At 40.0% G+C, this 22142-nt stretch overlaps 1 protein-coding gene across 8 annotated transcripts in view; it reads right to left on the bottom strand.

Annotated features, from left to right (window-relative positions):
- Positions 1 to 22142, bottom strand: part of UBR5 (ubiquitin protein ligase E3 component n-recognin 5) — a 122928-nt gene that overhangs the window by 11271 nt on the left and 89515 nt on the right. For 5 of the 8 annotated variants that reach the window (XM_036031326.1, XM_036031323.1, XM_036031328.1 and 2 more), the window contains exons 35-51: positions 19662 to 19785; positions 18955 to 19066; positions 17723 to 17854; positions 17084 to 17341; positions 16283 to 16551; positions 15729 to 15940; positions 13066 to 13296; positions 12474 to 12547; positions 10868 to 11040; positions 10656 to 10769; positions 9583 to 9803; positions 8045 to 8165; positions 7857 to 7961; positions 4679 to 4922; positions 3115 to 3226; positions 2287 to 2431; positions 1203 to 1333 (exon numbers count right to left, since the gene is read on the bottom strand). In XM_036031326.1, coding sequence (XP_035887219.1) covers positions 1203 to 1333; positions 2287 to 2431; positions 3115 to 3226; positions 4679 to 4922; positions 7857 to 7961; positions 8045 to 8165; positions 9583 to 9803; positions 10656 to 10769; positions 10868 to 11040; positions 12474 to 12547; positions 13066 to 13296; positions 15729 to 15940; positions 16283 to 16551; positions 17084 to 17341; positions 17723 to 17854; positions 18955 to 19066; positions 19662 to 19785 — 2778 coding nt within the window. The remainder of the gene's footprint in view (positions 1 to 1202; positions 1334 to 2286; positions 2432 to 3114; positions 3227 to 4678; positions 4923 to 7856; positions 7962 to 8044; positions 8166 to 9582; positions 9804 to 10655; positions 10770 to 10867; positions 11041 to 12473; positions 12548 to 13065; positions 13297 to 15728; positions 15941 to 16282; positions 16552 to 17083; positions 17342 to 17722; positions 17855 to 18954; positions 19067 to 19661; positions 19786 to 22142) is intronic. The other 3 variants (XM_036031327.1, XM_028533551.2, XM_036031329.1) reach the window with 2 other exon arrangements.

Here is a 22142-nt window from a genome sequence, read left to right on the forward strand (position 1 = left end):
GATAATGAGCTCAAGTCTAAGACAGAATAAATGTGGTCTTCACAGAGGTGCTGAAACGTACGCTCGGGGGAGCATTGTGAAGAGCAGGAAAATGTTCAGAAAGCAATTACAATAGGAATTAATTTTTTAAAATTTATTTCTTTTGTGTTGTATTTTTTCCATTACCATTTATCCCTCTTATGCCACCCCCCACAATCACCACTCTGCTATCCGTGGGTCCTTCTTCCTTTTTGCTCAGTCCCCCCACCCCATCCCTCCTCCAGAGCTGTCCGCCTGCTCTCTATGAGTCTCTATTTTGCGTGTTTATATATAAATAATATATAATATATATTATTTGCATCACATAGAAAACACTACTAAATTAGCAAACCTTACACAAAAACTCTTATCAAATATGTATATCCTCTCAGCTTTTTCTATAACAGTCTGAACTTTGTCAGTGTGCTAACACCTCCAGAGACACGAAAGAGGATACAATAGCACACAAAGTCTAGAAGAAAAATAGTAATAGCAAAGAAAATAAACTTCTAGCAGTAGTCTTTGGCTTGGTCCACTCAAAGTCTCTGAAACAGGGGAAGTGACTATTAGTTCCAGTGCTTAAGCCTATCTGCTTTCCACCTGTAATCTAAGTTCCTCATGACTGGGGAGAAAAAAAGATTTTCGTCTAAAATAACGAATACCTCAAAGCCTCAAACTGTCAGAGTAGCCCCAGGACAGAAGGCATATCTTCCTAATGTCATTTGTCAGCTTGGAAGAAGAAGGGTAAGTAATATATGTTACACATTTAAAATAAGACTTTTATACTGAAACAAATATATTACACAATGGGAAAGCAAAATCTTGCGTGGTTAAGATAAATCAGGAGACCTAAATGAAACTGAATGCTTATGGCAAGAACTTAGGGATTACGCCCCAATTCCTTGAGGTTTTTTGGTTTCTGCCATGAGGGGTATTGTGATGGATAATTTGAGATGTACTTCTTACAAGTTCTAAGTACCAGATACATAAGGGACTGCTAAAACTCTTTGTAGTACATATGAAACTCGGATGTCTCAATCATAGATTTTAAGCCATCTCTTAAAAAGCCATTTGAAGTCTTGTGCTGTATAGTATAAATTCTAAGATATGGTGGCATCCACATCACCTAATCAAGTAGCTGATGCTAAAACGGAAACGCCTTCCCAACTAACTGTACACATTACCGTCCGTGCGCAATAATGAGCTCCATGGCCTCATCCACTCTTGCTCTCAGAGAATCTTCACTTGCTAGAAGGAGAAGCAACTGGGCTGGGGATAATTCCAACAACATGCCAGTGATTTTACTTGCAAATGCCTGTAAACGATGAATAAATGTTAATTGCCCCTACTCTCTGAAACCTCTTGTCTAAATCAATCTTACCCCTAACCGCAAAAGAAAAACCAAAAAAATGTATAAGAAACTTATATAACAATTCAGAAATTACTGAACCAGTAGGGTATTTTATTAAACTAGTTCAATGATAGAGAACTTCGGTAAGGAATGAATAGTCCATGCGCTAGCAGAGTCTTATTAAAGCTTATTTAATATTTGTATGGCAAGCCTTTTTGTAATGCTTTTGATATTCATGAGTAAACATACAAAAATACTCAATTTGCATGTTTTTATTTCCTATTAGGGAGCCAGAAACATTTCTTTCGTTTAGGTTGGAAAAAAAGAGAAAGGGGCTGGAAGTGGTGAAGGAGGAAGGAGAGAGAAAAAGATGCCTACATTAAAGGCTAAGGATTTAATGAAAGAAATATAACTGGGTTTCTCAGTTTTATTATTCTTTTGCTATATCATATACATATAGTTATGTATAAAGACAGACAAAAATCACAGCCAGTTTGTTTCATATTATGAAAGAAACCTGACAGAACATTCAAAATAAAAATCTTGTAATACGTATCAGCAGTGAAGTACAATATTTGCAATGTATTCTAGCTACAGGTTGATAACAGATAAAAATCTGCTTTAGAATGTAACAATAATGTATGCAAATAAGGGTACAAATAAATACAACAGACAGAGAATTGTTTTACCACAGGTAGAATGCCAAGGCAGCACACGGGGGGGGGGACCAAACAGACTTCAAGCTACACACAGTGACCCTCCAGCAAACACGTTCCCTCCTAAGCTTCTTTCTTACCACAGGCCTCAACCACATGGCTTGGAAGGAGCTGACAACTTTCTAAAAATACCAACTTTAATTCAAAAAAACAAAAGTGTTGCACAGCCGGTTAAGTGGCAGCTAAATGCACTGTACATACTGGTTGCATCGCTTGTACACGGGGATAAAGTCTTTCTCCAAGTGCCTGGCGATGTGCTGGCAGAGGATCAGGGTCGTCACTAGGGTTCCCTTCAGAGGCTGGCCTGAAGGGCCTAGTGTCGATGGAAAGCTGTCTTCTAAAGTCTCTGAAAGAAGAACAAAGCTATTATGACTTCATTTCCTCTGTCTGCAAAACGAAAACACCAGCACAACCAGTAATGAGGCTAGAAAACCAGAGTGTGTAAGTTGGTCCAGGTATGGCACCCCAAGGCGGTGAAATGCCTAAACATATGACAGCTGGAAAATAAAGATTACCTACATTTTGTCACTTGAAAACCTATGACAGCTGGAAAATAAAGATTACCTACATTTTGAAAATCTATATATTCACAATGCATAGTTGAATTTGATTCTAAGGGAGTAGGCCCTTAAAGTACCATAATCAAGAGCCTACCCATAATTCTTAGAGATTTTAGTCAAAAGTAAAATGCCCACCATCCTAATAGAACAGTTAAGAGGTTTAAATAACATAATTGCCACATTTGTAATTTTAAAACAAATGTAGGACTGTTATGAAGTTAATAAAAATTTCAAAAATTAAGAACTTGAGAATGATAAATAAAAAGCAAATATAATTCAACTGCCCTTGAGTTTTTAAAGCAGAACGTTTTAATAACAGTTGGTTAGACTATTTTTTAATTAATATGTATATACACAAATATTAACTTTGATTTTCTAAAAACCAGTAATTGAGATTCTTTTATTTACAGGCCTACCTTCAAATCACCCAAAAAGGTAGAATTCAAGAAAAGTTACAAAACTATCTTACCTGTCCCGATCTCTCCGAGAACCTGCTCGCAAGCCACTACTCCTCCTCATTTCCCTTTCTCTCTCCCTCTCCCGATCCCGCTCTCCTCTGTTCCTTAGTCTCTGCATTAAACCTGGAAGAAAACAGAAAGTACACTTTGTTTACATGAATGTAAATACAACTACTTTCAAGTCAATGTGAGGACAAGACCAGATATAGTAAGACATGACGGCCTTAGCTCATCTTCCTTACCATCCAGGTTAGTGCCTTTCTTTCACTCTCCCTAACGTATCTAGCATGCCCTGGATGTTCACTCAGTGTTTAATCAATTTTCCCCTTGTCATGTCAAAGCTGTGGAACAATATGTAGCAACCAGGGTTATGTTACTTTCACCATAAATAATGTTGAGCTTTCTTACAGCATTAGAACCATATTTGAATCTCTTCTCTATTACTGGTACTTGCTTTTAAGACTAAAGAAAGTCAGATGGTGAAACTAATGATGTGAGGCTGGGGTACGCACCCAAATCTCTTCACACTCAATCCTTTCTAGAGCTCACTCAGCCTGTACAGTAGTGGTTTTACAGAACTGCAATAAAACACAGTGGAACCTGGGCTCTTGAACTTAATTTGTTCCAGAAAACTGTTTGAGAAGCAATTTGTTCGAAAACTGAATCTTGTCAACTGCGAAATGTGTGACTGACCCCACAAGTATCACCATGAAAGGACTGCTGGGTACAGAATCAAGACCTGGCATTTTATTAGACAACAGAGACACTGTTTTCGGGAACAACTTGGTTGAGAACTGAATTGTTTGAGAACCAGAACATTTGAGAACCGAGGTTTGACTGACTATCTATAGTCTAGGTAAAATACAGGATTTTCTTAGTAATTCCCTCTCCCTCAATTACTTTATTCATCAACCTACAAAACTGAAACTATTCCACCCCTACTTTACATGAATGCCAATTATCACCTATTTAAGGCTTTTATAATTTTCACACACATTTTACTTTGCTAATTGTAATCCTGAAAATTAGGCAAGGGTTCTAATCCCAAAGTGCTGATCCCCAAAGGAGGTAAAGAACTTGCACCAGAATGTCAACAGAAATCTTACTATCAAAAACTAGTCTTGCTCTATTAAACAGTGAGGTTAGTAACACATCATCAACCAATTTACATTTGGTTGCAGGCTTCATTATCTCATTAGGAACGGGTAACAACTCTACAAATCATACTTTTAATAGTGCTGCCCTAGAGAACAGTATTTTATTCTCAGGTATCTATACCAATATAACACAGGAGTGGAAAATACTGCAGTCTGCTTGGTGAACATTTATATTTCCATGGATCTTATAAACTCCACTCCCAAACCTAGAACAACTGAGATGAGAAACTCAAAAACATAAAGATTAAGGAAAATAAATGTGGCAGTAAAACAGCAAAGTGCTAATCTGTGGTTCAGAGTACTTTAAACAAGATTAAGTCACACTCTAGAATGAAAGTACATATATAACCACAATTACCGTTGTTTCAATCAAACAAGGAAAGATCTGTATGATGCTTGTTGCCCATAGAGTACTTACTTGTATGAGTGCCTTTGTTGGCATTTTGGATGCAATCTAGATTTGGCAATTTTTCATTTGACAAAAATGCTTGCGCGATGGCTGTGTAAAAACTTCGAGCTACACCACTGCCCTCTCCTGGCTCATCCTTAAATGTGACCTTTACTCTGTGCACAGCCATTGGTGTTGTAGCACATCTTCGGCCAAAGTGATTGTTGAGCTGCCTCATGGTCTGCTGAATAAGAAGGTCCCGATCCCGATCGACCTATTGAAACACATCAGCAAGGAGTGAGTTCAGTGTTGGAAACCACCCTGAAAACTTTCTATGTAAAATCTGAAAATCTGATTTTAGCTTTTTCTTGACAATTTAAATAATTACAAAGTGATCTAGGTTCTCAGAAACGTATACATTCCAAATAAACAACATTCTAAAGCACGTAATGTTTTATGTCTCAAAGGGCACACCTCAAGTAACCAGCTTCGGTGAGAGGGGAGCTGTGTCAGTGGGCCCCACCAGACACCGAGTACATTAGAGGCCACGCTCCCAAGACGGGGAGCCATAGCAGGTCTACCTAACACGAAGAAACAAACACAGGGAGGCTGCCAAAATGAGGAGACAAAGAAACGTGGCCCAAAAGAAAAAACAAATTAAAACTCCAGAGAAAGAACTAAACAAAATGGAGATAAGCAATCTACCAGATGAGTAATTCAAAACACTGGTTATAAGGTTATTCAAGGAACTTAGGACCTCAACAGCACAAAAAAGAACCAGTCAGGAATGAAGGATACACTAATTGAAATAAAGACCAATTTACAGGAAATCAGCTGTAGAATGGATGAAGCCAAGAATCATATCAGTGATTTGGAACATAAGAAAGCAAAAAAACAACCAATTAAGAACCACAAGAAGAGTCCTGTCTGCTGTGGCTTAGTGGATTGAGTGCCAGCCTGCAAACCAAAGGGTCGCTGGTTCAATTCCCAGTCAGGGCACATGCCTGAGTTGTGGGCTAGGTCTCCAGTGCAGGGCACGTGAGGGGCAACCACATATTAGTGTTTCTTGCTCTCTCTTTCTCCCTCTCTCTAAATATAACTAAATAAAATCTTAAAAAAAGAAAGACCAAGAAGGAGAAGAAGAGTCCAAAAAACAAAGATAGTGTACACAGGTTCTGGGACAACTTCAAGTGTTCCAGCATCACAGGGGTGACAGAAGAAGAGAAAGAGCAAGAAACTGGAAATCTGTTAGAAAAAAGAATGAAAGAAAACTTCCCTAATTTGGTGAAGGAAACAGAAATGCAAGTCCAAGAACCACAGAGAGTCCAAAACAAGATGGATGCAAACAGCCCACTGCAAGACACACCATAATTAAAATGCCAAAGCTTAAATGCAGAGAGGGAATCTTAAAAGCAGCAAGAGAAAAGCAGTTAGTTACCTACATGGGCGTTCCCATAAGACTGTTAGCTGATTTCTCAAAAAATTTTGCAGGCTAGAAGGGATTGGCAAGAAATATTCAAAGTCATGAAAAGCTTGCTCTACCCAGCAAAGATATCATTTAGAATTGAAGGGCAGATAAAAAGCTTCCCAGACAAGAAAATACTAAAGGAGTTAATCATCACCACACCATTATGATATGAAATATTAAGGGACTTGTTTGAGAAAAAGATCAAAACTGTGAACAAAATGGTAATAATAAACACATACGAATCTATCAACAGTTCAATCAAAATATAAATAACACACTACGCAAACAAGAAGAACAAGGACAGAATCATGGACCCAGAGAGCGTTTTGATGGCTGACAGATAGGAGGGAGTCAAGAAGTACAAATAGGTAGTTACAGAATAGCCATGATGTAAGTCTACAGATGTAAAGTGCAGTATAGGAAATGGAGTAGCCAAAGAACTTACAAGCGTGACTCATGTATATAAACAAAGGGGTGGGGATTCCCACAGGGGAGGGGCAAAGGGGAAAAATTTGGGACAAATGTAACAGCATAATCAATAAAATATAATTTAAAAAGAAAACAAAATGAAACAAAGGCCTTGAAAGGTGGTGTACATTGTAAAGAAACAACAACAGGAATGCAAAATAGGTTTCTCCAAATACATACTTCTTCTTTGTGTAATTGACCTTGCAACACTGTAGAAATTTTACATTATGAAATAAAATAACTAAACTAAAAAAAGGAAAAATGAATTCCTAAAAACTGAAAGCAAAATGAAACAAAATGTCCTAATTTTATGGATAGTAGCAAAAACCACACAGATACAAATTATTTCAATTAACTTTAAAATAAAGTAACGTGACCATACATCTCCAACTGAATACACTGTAAGGGCAAAAAAACTGTGAATCTTAAGCTATTTTCAACAATCCTTTTGTGGTAGCGTTGACCTTATGATTGTAAGACTGTTGTGTGTGTGCTGTGAGGTAAAAGCAATAAGGGGTTTCATTAGCATTGCTGGGAATCTGGGTATTCAGTTTGGAAGAAAGGAGATAAAAGACTAAGGTGAAAATAAAACAACCTTGCGGTCCTTCACCTGTAATTTGATTGAGATTATCAGTATGAAATTATGAGGTAATTTTCTTCTTCTTTTTTTTTATATAAGGAGCATTTCCTTTCTCTCTCCACTAAAAAAACCTAGAAGCAATGACCAATCTAGGAGGCAGGAGCAACCCAGATTAGATTACAAATACAATTCAGAATACAATTCCCTACTAAAAGCAAGCAGGGCTTCTTGAAGAAATGGCTGACCTAAGTAAGTCTGTGACAGGAAATACACTTGATGAGACATACGGGAAACTAAGGAAGTTATCAAAGATTACTGGAGTCATGTCCAAAGGACTGAGGAGCCAAAAAGGAACCAGACTCCTACTAGCCAAAAAAGAGACTATTTCAGCATCAGCTGGAACAATATCCCCAATGACATGAAACACATCCAAGACATTTAAAATCCATGTTTTCATGATGATACTTAAAAAACAACAACAACAAAAAAAAACACACCTCATTGATCATCCCCAGAGGATGCTCGGAAACTAACTGCCAGAGATAGCCACTACTCTAAGTTTGGTAATTACCATCTATTTTCTTTAAACTTTGAATTACACAGCACATATCCCTAAGCAAGATTATTAATTTTTGTTTTTATACTTCATATAAATGGCATACTATAGGTATAGTATAAGAAAATCTGAATACCTTTACCTCTAGTGATAAATCTCTTGACTGCTGATTTCTCAGTTTTTCCATTTCTCTACGGAATTTTGATTCTTTTACCTCAAAACCACCCAATTCGGTTAGGATCTTAAAAAAAATGCATGACAGAATTATTCTCTGAAATACGTTCTTATAGACAAAGTAGAATGTAAAGTGCTGAACACACGTACCGATCCAGGTTCTGCTCCCACGTCCTCCATGAACACCCGGCCGAACAGCTCTAACGACAGGCGCCAGCGTCCCAGCAGCATGTCGTGGGAGATCACCATCCCCATGAAGCTGCACTGCGGCCTTGGAGGGGTTTGAGGGGAGAGTGGAAAGTCATTTAGCCAACTCCAAAACTTTCTGACTTTTGGCCAATGACAGTAATTTATTTGGTCTTTTAATTTTCTGAGGTTTTAAATACTGCAAACCACATCTTCTCTAGTGGAGAACTTTCTCTAGCTACTCGTTCCTCACAGGACATCTCCTTTTTACTCCATTTCCCCCTCTGTCCTTTATGTAACGATATACACCCAGGCTGCTTCATGTCTTCATCTTTCATTTGACCTCCTCTCCTTCAAGTACGATGTCTGGCTCCTAGATGGATCTAGGCGACTCTCAGACCCCTCTCTACTTCACACTTCCACAATAAGCCAGAGTTTCCACCGCACTGATATAGTCACTCCAATGATACTCCAAGTCAAAATGCTAAAACTGAACATGGCCTCTCACTGCAATGATATTGCCCCCTGACTTCTTTCCGTAGTAACATCTACTTCCCTACTGCACGCACACGAAACCAATTCTAATTTTTCTTCCCCCCAGTTCCTCCAGGGGGATCCAGTCCTGCAGAGCTTCTCTTCCTTTCCATGATTTTCTTTCCATCCTGAAAGGCAGTACTCTACTTCAGCCGCACCCCCACCCTTCACTACTAGCACACAACTAACAACAGCTTTCTGCCTCGTCCCCCTCCCTCTCGCGCTTCTCTCTGTCAGTCTACCTGCTTCTACCCATTCTAACTACTTCGGCCCAAGGCAAGCTGTTTCTAGGACACTTGGGCCGCCCAGTCCATAATTCTTCCTCGCCTTTTATGGTTTTTAGACCATGTATAGTGTATAGAATTTCCTAAACCAGCTTTAATTCCTCTTAAGCAAAAATATAATCTGACATTATGTTAAGCAAAAAACAGCATGAAGCAGATACTCTACAAATCAGTTGGTGATGAGTCATATTGAGCCACAGTGTATGCTGGCAAATTTTTATCGGCAAAGCAAAGAATCTACCTCTTAAAAGAAAATTACCAACTGTGGACCTGGCAAAACAGCTGAAGTGAGTGTGACAGCCACAAATCTAGAAACTTCTTTCTAGTTACTCTGACACTGCCCCTTAGCTGAGCTGCTGATAACAACTCTATAACTGGCTGACAGATACAAACACACACACACACACACATATATAAACTTATTACCGAACATTAAAAACAGTGTTAGAATTTCCTCAATAGCAAGGAGAAAATTATGCCAATCAATGACAACAGTCACAAAAAGCCCCCAAAACCCATATTTATTACTTAAATATCTGCTTATAATGTATCAGAACACAAAAACATTTCATTTTATTATATACAACTAAAATAAAATTATGAAATATATAAATAAAAATTCTCACAATCATATAATAGCCTAAAAGTAATACGACAGAAAAACTGTCTTCACTTAACAAATACCTGAAAGATGTGAGCGGCGGCCCCTCGCTCTCGGTCAGCCCTATTTCAGCCAGCAAACTGCTTTTCAGCTGCGCAGCCAGGTCATGAGCAGATGGCCCGGGTTTTGAACTCTCAGCTTCTTCTGGCACTATGTTCTGTTCTTCCCCTTCCTTTTTTTGCCGATTTTGCATGTTCATTACATTTTTCAAATTGGCAGCATAGGACATTTTAGTTGGAAGAACCTGTGAATTTTTACACTTAAAAGTTACACACTTAAAAACTGACCACCAATTTCAGTGCATTTACCACAGAAGCCAACAGGAACTTTTAAAAGAATCTTTGTAACATCTGTGTTTGCTTACGTCTCTTTTGCACTTTCAAACTTTCCCTTTATCATTTAGATAATGAAATATTCTATTCAACTAAATTTCTTCTATCCCTGCTCTTAAGCATGTTACTACCTTTTCACTGGAGAAACAGTAAAGTAAAAATAGTAAATAGTAAAAATTTTAGGCTCTCAAATCAGACTGTTATCTAAAACCTAGATCTTTTATTTAGCTATACAATGACAGACATTCCCACATGAAATTTATTAAATCTTCCCCAAACCTCAATTTATATTACCCACCAAATCAAGAAAACAGTATTTTCTACCCAACATGGCTATAAAGATTGAGACAATGCCCAGGAAATAGAATTATCCAATAATTACTGCTGTTATTTATTTGCATTCCAGATGCAAAAAAGAAGTCTCAAGATAATATTATACATGCTCATATATATAAAATGTATACTTTTATATACACATATAAACACATTTTCAAGAGCATCACAACAGTCAACTCCAAGAAGTAGGGAGAGCACATAACGAAACTACCGTTTCACAGACGAAGCAACCTGACACAGTGAAGTTGTCTCACAACAGGCTAATGAAACAGCTGGAATTCCTTTTATTGTCATAAAACAGGAATTTCTGGTACTTCCATTATTTGGGGAAATATAATATTTTGAATTAATACATTTCCAGAAACGTGGATGCTGGGGACAAGTGCTCATTCACAAATACTGTATTACAAAGATTTTTACTATCTTACCTCAAGGCAGTTTCTATCCACTGTAACCTCCATCAAGCACTTCCCACTACTGGCAGATGAAGAATAAAGACCCTGACTTGGACGGCCAAAAAGATCCTCCTTTCTAGCATTTGGCTGGAATTTTAGCAGAAATATTCTAGTTACATCGAACACTTGAAAAAACAAAGTCAATTAAAAAGAAACCTTAAGACCAGTGAGTTCCTTTGAATTACCTGCAACAGATGTGGCTGATCAGCCAAGGGGATGGCTTCAGCCAGAGGCACTTCGAACGGATTCGGGGGTATACACCCCAGAAACGTCATGGAATCCGAGCGTCGGAAAAACGGGTGGTTTTGGCCAGTTTCTGCAGGAAGAGAGTCATCATCCTTATCATTCAAAGCAGCACCTAAACATAAAGAGATAAAAGGTTTGGTTTTTAGAAAAATCACTTAATTAATGGAAAGGATAAAAAATATACCTTAATCTGCTCAATCCAAAATCCTCATTACCACTTTATAAATGTGAATGCCACTCAAAAACCAGTTAATGGTCCAAAATTTTAACATTTTAAAGTGATGACTTAAAATATTAGCAGTTTAAAAGGGTTACAATAATAAATTTTATGTTATGTCTTTTAAATAATAAAAATTTGCAAAAAAAAAGTATTGGCTATAACAAATATTGCTCCATTTTGTATTAGACGGAAGTTTCCCATGGCCTCTCCTTTACCTCTCTGGAGATTGAGATCTGAATGTAGGTAGATTCCTGAGCATATTCAGGACCTGGCTCACACATGACCCCAAAAAGAGGGGATGGTCAGAGGCTGAAATCTGAGCATTTGCTCACTTGTAAGTTCTGCTTCCTCCATAAGAAGATAAACAAGGAAATCTCTGGGCACTTAGGAACCCTGATAGGAAGTCAGCTCACCAGCTTGCGTTAAACTGTGAGTGGTGCTTAAAGTGTGCTGTGAGGACATCGTAAGCGGTGGCTGGGTTCTCAAAATCTACCAGCAGTTAGGTCAGTTGTCTTTTCCGGGCTGACTAAAAGGTCTAGCTTATAATAAGAGTCAAGTGGACTATCTGACCTCATTTTTTAAAAATTTTAATTCCACTTGAAATAATAGCTGAAAACTACAGACTATAGAAGATTCCAAAAATTTCTTGAGTTTGGAGTATTTTCTTTTTATTGCATTAACTGTCACAGAGTTTGACATTTTGGAGTTATAATTGATATTTCTCATTTTCTTGACTAAATCTATTTTGCATCAATATTAACAAACAGCCTTGGCTGGTGTGGCTCAGTGGACTGAGTGCCAGCCTGCAAACCAAAGGGTAGCTGGTTTGATTCACAGTCAGGGCACACGCCTGGGCTGCAGGCCAGGTCCCCAGTTGGGGGTCACGTAGAGGCAACCACATATTGGTGTTTCTCTCCCTCACTTGCTCCCTCTCTCCCCCTCTAAAGAATTAATAAATAAACTATTAATGTAAAAAAATTTCTATTAAAAAATCAACAAATAGTCTGCTAAGATTTTAATGTGATGCCTACACACTTAAGAGTAAAGGTAAACCTCAAATTGAGAAAAATGTATAGGAGAAATACAAAGATTATGCAGAAAAAAACTGCTGGAAAGTTCCTAACATTCCTTTAATCATCCTTATTTATGAAGCAAATAATGCAAGAATGTATAAGGAAAGGCGGACAGAAAAGGCAAGAAATGGGACACAGAGAAGAAAAGAGAAATTCCCACCCAGACAGAAAATAATGAAGTTAAAAAGCTTGAGGGGAACTACTGAGGCAGCCATTCCTTGAAGCAGACTAGCGGTTGTTCTGTGCACTAACTTTGGTTGGTGTCATCATCGTTTTCATGTTCTGAATCTTCATTGTCAATACCCAGTTCCAAGAGTTCTCGCGTCCTTTAAAAAGACAAACGATTCGTTTTACATGAAATATGTGTCTACTCTGAACAGAAGCAAAGATGATGGGAACTACAAGCAAAAAAACACTGAAAAGGTCTGTTAAGTATTCAACCAATTTCAAACATTGTGATAAAGTTCCAGACTCTGGGAACCGTAGACTAACCAGCCAAATGTACTACAATTACAAAATAGACTTAAACAGAAGTAAAAAGCTAATCACACCAAGAAACAGTGAGTGGTTACATAAGTTCTAATGGAAAAGATGACCTACCAGGTCAAACTGTCTCAAACATAAAGCTTAACTGAATTCTCAGGTTTCCTGTTTTAAGTGAGAAGTAGCAGCTATGGTGAAAGGCTGGATACACTCGAGCCCTCAATTCCTACACAATATGTTCCTGCACTATTTATGTTTTGCAATGCTGTTCTCCTTACTCCAAAAGTCAACAATGTACTAATGAAGACCACACTGAGCAAGTAAGTATTTCTTAAACCAACCTCGTGGCAAGTATGGATACCTTTTGCGTTCCAGTTGAGGTGTATCCAATGTTGTCTGTTGATTCATTGCTTTAATCCAATATATAAGGGCTTGAAAAACATACGCTACATGCTTCAGTGAGCAAACATCCAGAACTGGAAGGACATCAGAATGCTCATCATTATGCGACCGCATCAGAGACAGAGCATAATTTAGAAAGTCCCCTCGAGCAGACATCATTCCTTGGCGGGCAGAAAGCAATGTGGCACGTCTACAGAAATAAAACGAAATGGAAGTGATTACAAAAAGAACACAAACATGAAGTCCACCACCATCATAAGTATATAAAATTAAGCACTCCATAAATAAAAACCCATGAAGGCCATGGCTCTACTTTAGATCTTTTGTACAGAAAAGGAATCCCAGTTTCCTTGGAATCCTCCTTCCAGCAGAGCTCCTTCCCTAAGACAAGGGTCTCAAACTTCAGCATCCATCAGAATCACCTGGGGGCTTGGTACAACAGGTAGTTGGCCCCGCCCCCAGTTTCAGCAGGTCTAGGGTAAGGCCCCAAAATTTGCATTTCTAATAAGTTCTTAGGTGATATATCCACAGAACAAGCTGTTGTTCTGTGAAAATACGATAGACACCATCTGTAAGTGGACTGCGGGACTGAGCTTGCGAGCCTGGCCAGCTCACTGGTCAAGAAACAGCCTGAGAGAAACTGCTTATAGATGTGAGCTTGGACCCTAAACAACTGAAAAACAGCTAGCGTTTTGATCTGACACAGCTTGCGTGTGAGCAAGTGTCTTACCCCCTTCCCACGCCCCATCCTGGGGCAGGAAACAAAGAAAACAGCTTTGTTTTCTGTACTCTCTGTAACCCTGTGCTGGAAAGCCTGTGTTGCAGAAAACTTCACTGGCCAGCCACCACCAGGGCACGCATTAATTCCTAACAAGCCCATGTCTTTCAGAGCCAGTCCTCGTGGTCACTTTGGAACTGGCAAGCAGTTTGCCGAGGTTTTTCTCAGGCCTCAGCTCTTTGCATAACAACATGGATGAACCTTAAAACCATCATGCTAAGCAAAGGAAGCCAGACAGAAAAGACCACATATACGATTCCATCTATGTGCAATGTCCAGAATAGGCAAATCTACAGAGACAGAGAGAGAGGAAATCAGTGGTTGCTTAGGGTTGGAAACTAGGAGAAAATGGGAGGGATGACTGCTAATAGGCACAGAGTTTCTTGTGTACATCAAGTATTCCAAAATTAATTGTGATGGTTGTTCACAGCTTTGAATATACTCAAAACTATGAACTATATACATTTTAAAATGGGTGAATTATATGGTATATTAATTGTATCTTAATAAAGCTGTTACATTAGAGCGAGAACAAGAGAAAAGATCTGATCAAAACCGTTCTTCAGGGCACACTGGCCTAATGAAAACAAGGCGTGTGCGTGTTCATGGAGCAGGCTTCCTAGGGCAGGACAGCTGACGCCTCCCGAGTCCTATCTTTGCTCCAGATCGCTCTGCCAGGCATTCGTTTTGCATTCTCTCCCAGGTCTCAACAAGTGCAAAAACCAAGTATGTGTGTACATTCTACTCCTCTAGGATTTTCTCTTTATTTTCCTGTTATTCAAAATTGAAGTCTAAAAGTCTAAAAGTAATTTCTGCTTCTTTTTGCTCCATCCCTCAGCAAGGCCCTCAACTCTGTTCACCTTTCAAAGCTTTCTCCCCTTCCTGACCTTTACTGCCCCACTGTAGTTCAGAAACTATTACCTCTCCTGTAGGCTCCCACTGTGGGTCCTGTCAAGTTTCCTAGGCAGTCTCCTAGACCCCATCTTTCCCTCTTTGTGGTCCACCCTGCCCCCCAGCCCAGGAAGCAAGGCCTCGGACCCTGAGCCGGAGCTAGAACCAAACCCCAGGACTCTGACTTGAGGTTCGGCACTTTCACCATATGGCACGGCCACTGTTCTGCTGACCAGTGTTCAACCTGATGCCTAGTCCTGAAAACGGTTGTCTTGTAACTGAGTACAAAACAACAGATCCACAAAATGTTCTTTATGATTCAGCAGGTAAAAGAAATGTGATTTGAAAACCACAGAGCAGCATTGGTAATTATACAGACTTTCCCCCTCCCCAGTACAAACCACATGCGTACTTAATCATGGTCAAAATAAGTCTTTCTGTGAATATGTATGCCGTTCAAGGGAGAAATGGAGAGGGGGGCCCTTGGAAATAAGAAGACATGGATGTAAACCAACTCCTTCAAAAATGACCACGTATTTAGTATTAGATTCCTATAATACAAATGAATTTTTTAAAAAGTAGCCTGGATTATAGCCCTGGCTGGCATAGCTCAGTGGATTGAGCGCAGGCTGGGAACCAAAGTGTCCCAGGTTCGATTCCCAGCCAGGGTACATGCCTGGGTTGCAGGCCATAACCCCCAGCAACCACACATTGATGTTTCGCTCTCTCTCTCTCTATCTCCCTCCCTTCCCTCTCTAAAAATAAGTAAATAAAATCTTAAAAAAAAATAGCCTGGATTATAACTAATGTGTTTTGCTTCAGCTACACAATTTAAAAAGTAGAAACGTTAGGCGTTTACTCCCTCCTTCACAACAGAGCAAGGTCTGATGTAAGAAAACTTTCTAGAATACGAGGTTCTTTCTAAACATAAACATGAGGGAAGGTTTTCATACCGTCTGCCTTCGAGGGTCCGTAAACTAGCCTCTTCGCGTGCGGTCATCCTCTCTCTCCGCGCTGAGTTCTGAGAAGCATGAAGAGGATGACTGGGATGCCCCGGGTCACCAGCAGATGCTAATGCAGAACCATAACGTAATTGAGCCTCAGTAGAATCCATAATACTGACCATCCAGTTCCAAGTGGGTATAAGCTTTTCTTCTACATAGTTCTATGAAGACCAAACTAAAATAGTTAAAACTGTGAAAACCAAACTGAAATAGTTAAACTACCCAAATAAAGTTAAACTTGATATACAGCAGGGCCTCAAATAATGTCAGTTCACTGATGTGATGCTGTAGGAACGTAACTCTTGTTTGTTATCAATTAGGTAAAACTGGTTTCGTTTTACTTAAAGTCCCAGAACCTATCACAAAGTTAAGTGAGGACTTTACTATAGTAGTATTATTTAAACACTTAAATATTTGCAACGTTAATTCCCATTATACTGGAATTCTCATAACTGACAACCAAAAAGTGTATCTGAATGAATAACTTTTCAGTGGCTTCATACCTGTAAGTTTACTGCATCTTGGTAAGTCAGTTTCACAGCTGCTGGAATCTGCGAGTACACTAGGTGATTATACTTAGGAATAAGGCCCATCAAGTCTGAGATTTGTCTGATGACAATGCTATAAGCCCTGGCTAAACTGCTTGCGGATGTTAAGTAGCTGCTGGCATTGCTAGCTTCCAGTGCAGCTGCTGCAGCTGCAGCGCTCGTGCTGATGGTTCCACTCCGCCGTAGGTTTGAAGGATCGATATAAATCAAGCCTGCTGAACTTGCTGTAAGGAACAAAGGACAAGCACAATAAGCTAATGTCAGTGGCTAATGGTGTTTCTCAAGCACTGTATATATTTAAGAAAGCTAAAAGATTGACTACATTTGCAAACATGGTAACAGCAAAACTTTTTTTAAGTCACACTAATTTAGGGAGGGGAGTAATGAGGGAGACAAGAGTTATTAACATAATGTTCTCAACCAGAGGCAATTTTGCCACTGCCCCCACAAAACAGTGACATTTGGCAACGTATGCCAACATTTTTGGTTGTCCCACCAGGGCAAGGGGTTGCTAATGGATGTAGCTAATCATCCTGCAATGGATAATTACTATAAACAATTATTTAGCCTAAGGTGGTAATGTTACAAAAATTGAGAAACCCTTCTATTTTTAAGCTTAGATAAATAACTTTTCATATTTGACCTCAGCAAAACAACAGAAAACTATCATGAAACTATTTGTTCTCTAGATGAACATGCGTACTTTCCAAAAATACCCATTAAGCACCCTTAGGAATACCAAGTTTTCAGACTCGCCTGCCGGCGTGGACGTGCTGGAAGGGGCTGTGCTGGCCGCCCGCTGATGCTGGGTGTTGCGGACAGCCCACTGCATGGAACGCGGAGCCTGGGCGGCACCGTTGGCGTGGGAGCTATTCGTGGTTCTCTCTAAAGGCTCGTCAAGCATAAAGGTCTCCTGTTCTATGTCGTCACTCTGACTGCTGCTGCTATCAGAATCACTCGAGTCATTTGATTGTGAATCATCTTCAGAAAAGAAGGCAGGAACACTGCTTGCACCTAAATTTTTAATTTTTAAAACCAAAACCATTGTGAGTCTGTTGATACTTAAAACAACAGTGTAACCCCTCATTCAGGAAAACATACTATCTTAAATAGCAGGCTATATTCAACAGTCCACAAAGCACATAACTAAAATAGTTTAATTACAAAAGAAGTCTTTTAAATGAACCTTAAAATATATTTTAAAAAAACAGAAAAGCAAAAGCCATTAAAATTAATGGCTTCTTTACTAACATCTCTAAGGAAAAAGAATAAAGTTATAAAAAGCCGTAGTCACCCTTGTGCCTAGCACAGGGTACAGTTTAACAAATTCACGCTGAACACACGCACAGCCTTAGTTAGCATCAGTAAGGAAGTTGCTAGGAGAAGGTGACGTACCCGCTTCTGAGCCGGCAGTTGCTGCAGTGACAACGCTTCTGCGCCCACTAGCATTGTCTTGGTTGCTATGATTACTTTCACTGTCACTTTCTGTTTCAGCTGCTGCTAACAAGTCCAGTTCCATGTCACTCCCTAGCAGATACATTTAAATAAGAAACAAGAAGTACAAACTCACTGTGGATCCAAACTGGGTCCTATAAGCCAGAACATCATAAGGGAGGGAACTAAGGAAGAAGGGGAAGAAAGGGCCGAGAGAAGTGGTAACTACACTACAGTGAGCATAACTGCCTCCTGAGCAGGAAAAGGAGGCCTCGGTAAATTATGGTACTCAGTGGATTCTTACATAGCAATTCAAAATCTGTCCTGCAGAGCCCTACATAAAAAAGTGTCGAGCAGGAGGACTTTGGCCAGTGGGCACTGCTCTGGGCTAGGTCCACTGCTCCATTCTCATCTGTTTCAGGTGCTGGGCTTGCAAAAGGGGAAGGAAGTTAAAAATGTCTAGTCTTCATATTTCACGGTATATACACATTATCAAAACACACAAAATGATATATTTATTGTATGTCAGTTATACCACAAGAAGGCTGGTTCTAAAAAAGTCTATCGTATGGCTACTGACAATGGTTAAGCTGGCTGTGTAGTAAAAAGACCAACATGACGATTAAAAGTGAAAAAGAAAGTCACAAGACTTTCCTACACAGACATGCAGCATCTAAGACACGCACAGGAACAGGGCAGTGCGGGGGAGAACTGTAAGTAACATACAGACTGTGAGTACATGGGTGGCACTGGGGGTCACTTTTCTTCTAATTTCCAAGTGTCTCCTAATATTGGTTATACTTAATTTCTAAAAGCCTTTAAAAAAACTGAAGTGGCAAACCAAGAGGTAAACAGGGAGAAGAGAATAAATTATTTTATATATATTTATATATGTATACTTGTTTTTGTGTTTTTTTAATTTTATTTTCATCATTGTTCAAGTATAATTTTCTGTCCTTTACTCCCATCCCAGCCCACCCCCCATCCCTCCCATGTATACTTCTATATATACGCACACCACATTATTTCCTAAAATTTGTAAAAGACGCTACAGACTCCGCTGGCAGAAACCATGTTGCATATCTTTCTCACTCTACAGCAAATGGGGCTTTTCTCCACACTGGTCTCGCCCTTCAAGCCAGGGTCTCTGGGTCACCCATACTTAGTAATAACTTCTCAAGCGGCCCGCATACCGTCCTCATCATGCTCGTCGTGCTGCCCCTCGGCCTCGGCGTTCTCCTCCCCATGTTCCTCCTGTTCGTCGTGATGATCCTCTTCTCCAGCCACGCCCTCCACCACCTCAACCTAAACCAGAATCTTATTTGTAGGCAATTAAAGCACATATAAGCCCACTTCTCTGCCAGTGTTCCTCCGCAGCAATCAGTAAATGAAAACACAGGGACCCCTAAATAAAGGGAGTCAAACTCTTCATTTGCTAGTTACAATTTGCTACCAAAAATTATGTTGACCTATCTCAAAGTTTATAATCATTGCCCATATGCAGAACCTCAAAATCAGAAGTTGTAACAATTGTGTGGAATGTAAGTTTTTAAAAATTTCTGCCATTATAAAATTTACCTAAAAAATACGTACATGGTATTTATTCTACTTCAAATACATTGCCTGAAATTACTAAAACTGTTTTTAAGTATCTCTTCTATTAACCCTTAAGTAAATACAAGTTTATGTTTCCAATTTCCTATTATTACCCAGTAAATTCAGCACTATTAAAATTTTTAAAGATATATAACCACAAATGAGAAAATACAGCCAAAATCTGGTAACAGACGCATTTAATACTAGCAAGCTACTATTACTAAAACTTAGAGTGACTATTTCCCCCTCCTTCCCTCCCAAATAAAAGCCTCTCATCTACCACCATGAAAACCGTTAAAACTACCTCTTCCACATCTGCTGAAACAATATCATCCTGCTCTTCGTCTCTGCCCCGAACAGGCTGGGACTGGCTGATGCGCCTCTGCTGTGGGTTCCGGATGATGTAGGACGACTGGGACTGGCTGGAGCTGTAAGGAGAAGGCGGTCAGGAGCACGCACCTGCCGCCCCTGCACCCAGTGTGGTTCAACGGGATTCCCTTGCTAGGACGCTTTTTTAAATCCGTTCTTGGAAACCAGTAATAATTAATCTAATCTCTCAGAAAATATAAACCCCAAAGAAATTACTTTATCCTAAAGATTTAACTTATAAATCTCAGAACTGTTTTTATTTTTAGTAAGCCATTTCAAATCTGTGTTAATGCATGTACTTTTCATGAGTCCTTCCACTGAAATGTTCTAAAGGGAGGTTTTTCCCTCTCCCGTTGCTTTCAACAGCGGCAACCCAGAGGCTGAGGGGCCTCTGGGGCTCCAGGAGCAGCAGCCATCGTTAATGCGGTGTGCTTCCTCCGCACACTCACCCCTTAGGAGACCTGCCATCGCCTCCCCTGCCCCAGCTCACTGGCCTTCGACTTGCTTGGGTGTGAATGGCGGGGGGGAAAGACATCAGTTCAAAAGTATGATGTTAAAACTGAATTATAATGAAAGGTGGGGGCAAGAGTGTCACTTCCCTGAAAATCAGACTGAGAAACAGCCAAGAAAGGACAGACGCCTCCATTATTAAACAAACAAAAAAAAAGAGAACCAGAGTGCAGTTTATCACGCAGGTGGTTGCTGAATTACCCTGTGACCTAACGATTATCCCTTATTTGCAGATTTTAAAACACAGTCTAAAAGAGGTTAAAGGACCTTTGAATGTTTACACTGCTTTGTCCTCACCTCAGCTGCTGTGAAAAACAAGATCAAACCAGTTACACATGAAGAGTCATCAACTGACAGCCTTCACGAATCAACACGTGTCTCGGGCTGGAGGGATTAAAGGAGGCATACTTTTCACAGAAGACAGCCTGGGGTCTAAGCAAAATAGGAGGGTGCATCATACAGATCCTCTCTTCTGTCCCCTTCAAATGCAGGAAGCCAAACATAAACCACGATAGGGCACCAGATTTCAAGAGACCTAACCTCCATCAGCCATGGCTGGGTGAAGAGACAGGAGACAGGCCTCCTCAGAGAACTTCCAACTACACGCCTGCGCTCAGGCATGTCTGGGGCTGCCACTGGTGCCACGGGGGGGCGCGCAGGCTTCAGTGCTGGCTAATCCGGTGCCTCGACTCTCTCCCTACACACCAGGCAGTGATTTCTCTCTACTCTGCCGTCTAACTCTCTGCCTAGTGTAACAGGGGAAAGGAAAAGACCTGTCTAGATTTCTAAATATCTCTAAACTTCAACAGCTGTGGGGCCTTGTTACCTAACCTACCTGAGTCTCAGTTTCCTCAATTTTACAATTAGATTGACTGTGGTATCTGTTGGTTATTGGGAAGACTCAGACAGGTAAACACCTGTAATACTTAGGAAAGTTCCTAGTTCATACCAACATCTCAGGAACAATTATACGAGGCACAGAGATAGACACAGGTTATTTAATAAGCACACAAGAATTTTAAAAGATGGGAAGAAAAAACAGAAAAAGCAAAACTAGTAAACCTGAGAATTTATACTCCATGGAGTCACAAACACGATCTATCATTCAACACAAGAGAAATCCCAGAAACCGGTCAAGTGTTTATGTTTTATTTAAAACATGCTTGGAACGTTGGCCCAATACACCCCACACGGAGGACTAACTGTAGTGTATCCTAATCAGAGACCCCTGTATCACAGCAGCATCTGAAGCGTCAACACTGCTGTCTGTTGATTACGAAGTGAGGTCTCCTTCTGGAAGACACGAGAGACTGGCCTAAGAGGACACCCAGGGGAAATGGAGTAAAGAGGAGAGCTTAGGAGTGCGCAACACTTTAATAAAGAAACTAAGAAGCAGGGCAAGGTGAAATGTTAAAACTCAGTAGGCCCTGGCTGGTGTGGCTCGACTGACTGGAGTGTTTGTTGCCCAGAGGATTAAAGCGTGTGAGTTTGATTCCCGGTCCCGGCACATACCCAGGCTGTGGGTTCCATCCCTGGGTGGGGTGTGTATGAGAAGGGAAACCAGTCAATGTTTCTCTCTCACATCAATGTCTCTTTCTCTCTTACCACCTCTCCCTTTTCCCGTCTCAAAAGCAATAAAAAAAAATTCCTCCATTGAGGATTTAAAAAAAAACCAACTTGATAACAACAGGCTCATGGATACTCTTTTGAGATGAGATGATACCAAAATCTGTTTAAAATTTTATGTTCTGAAATAAAACCAAGGGAAGGGCACAAAGAATTAACAAGGAAATACCATGTAAGTAACTGGGGGTTCCTTGCAGGGTGTAAGAATCAGGAGCATCACAGGAGTCCAGGCGGATTTCACTAGCAGAACCTTTGGACATAGGGTGTATCTGGCAAGTCT

This window comes from Phyllostomus discolor, chromosome 7, assembly GCF_004126475.2.
Source record: "Phyllostomus discolor isolate MPI-MPIP mPhyDis1 chromosome 7, mPhyDis1.pri.v3, whole genome shotgun sequence".
Taxonomy (NCBI): Eukaryota; Metazoa; Chordata; class Mammalia; order Chiroptera; family Phyllostomidae; genus Phyllostomus; species Phyllostomus discolor.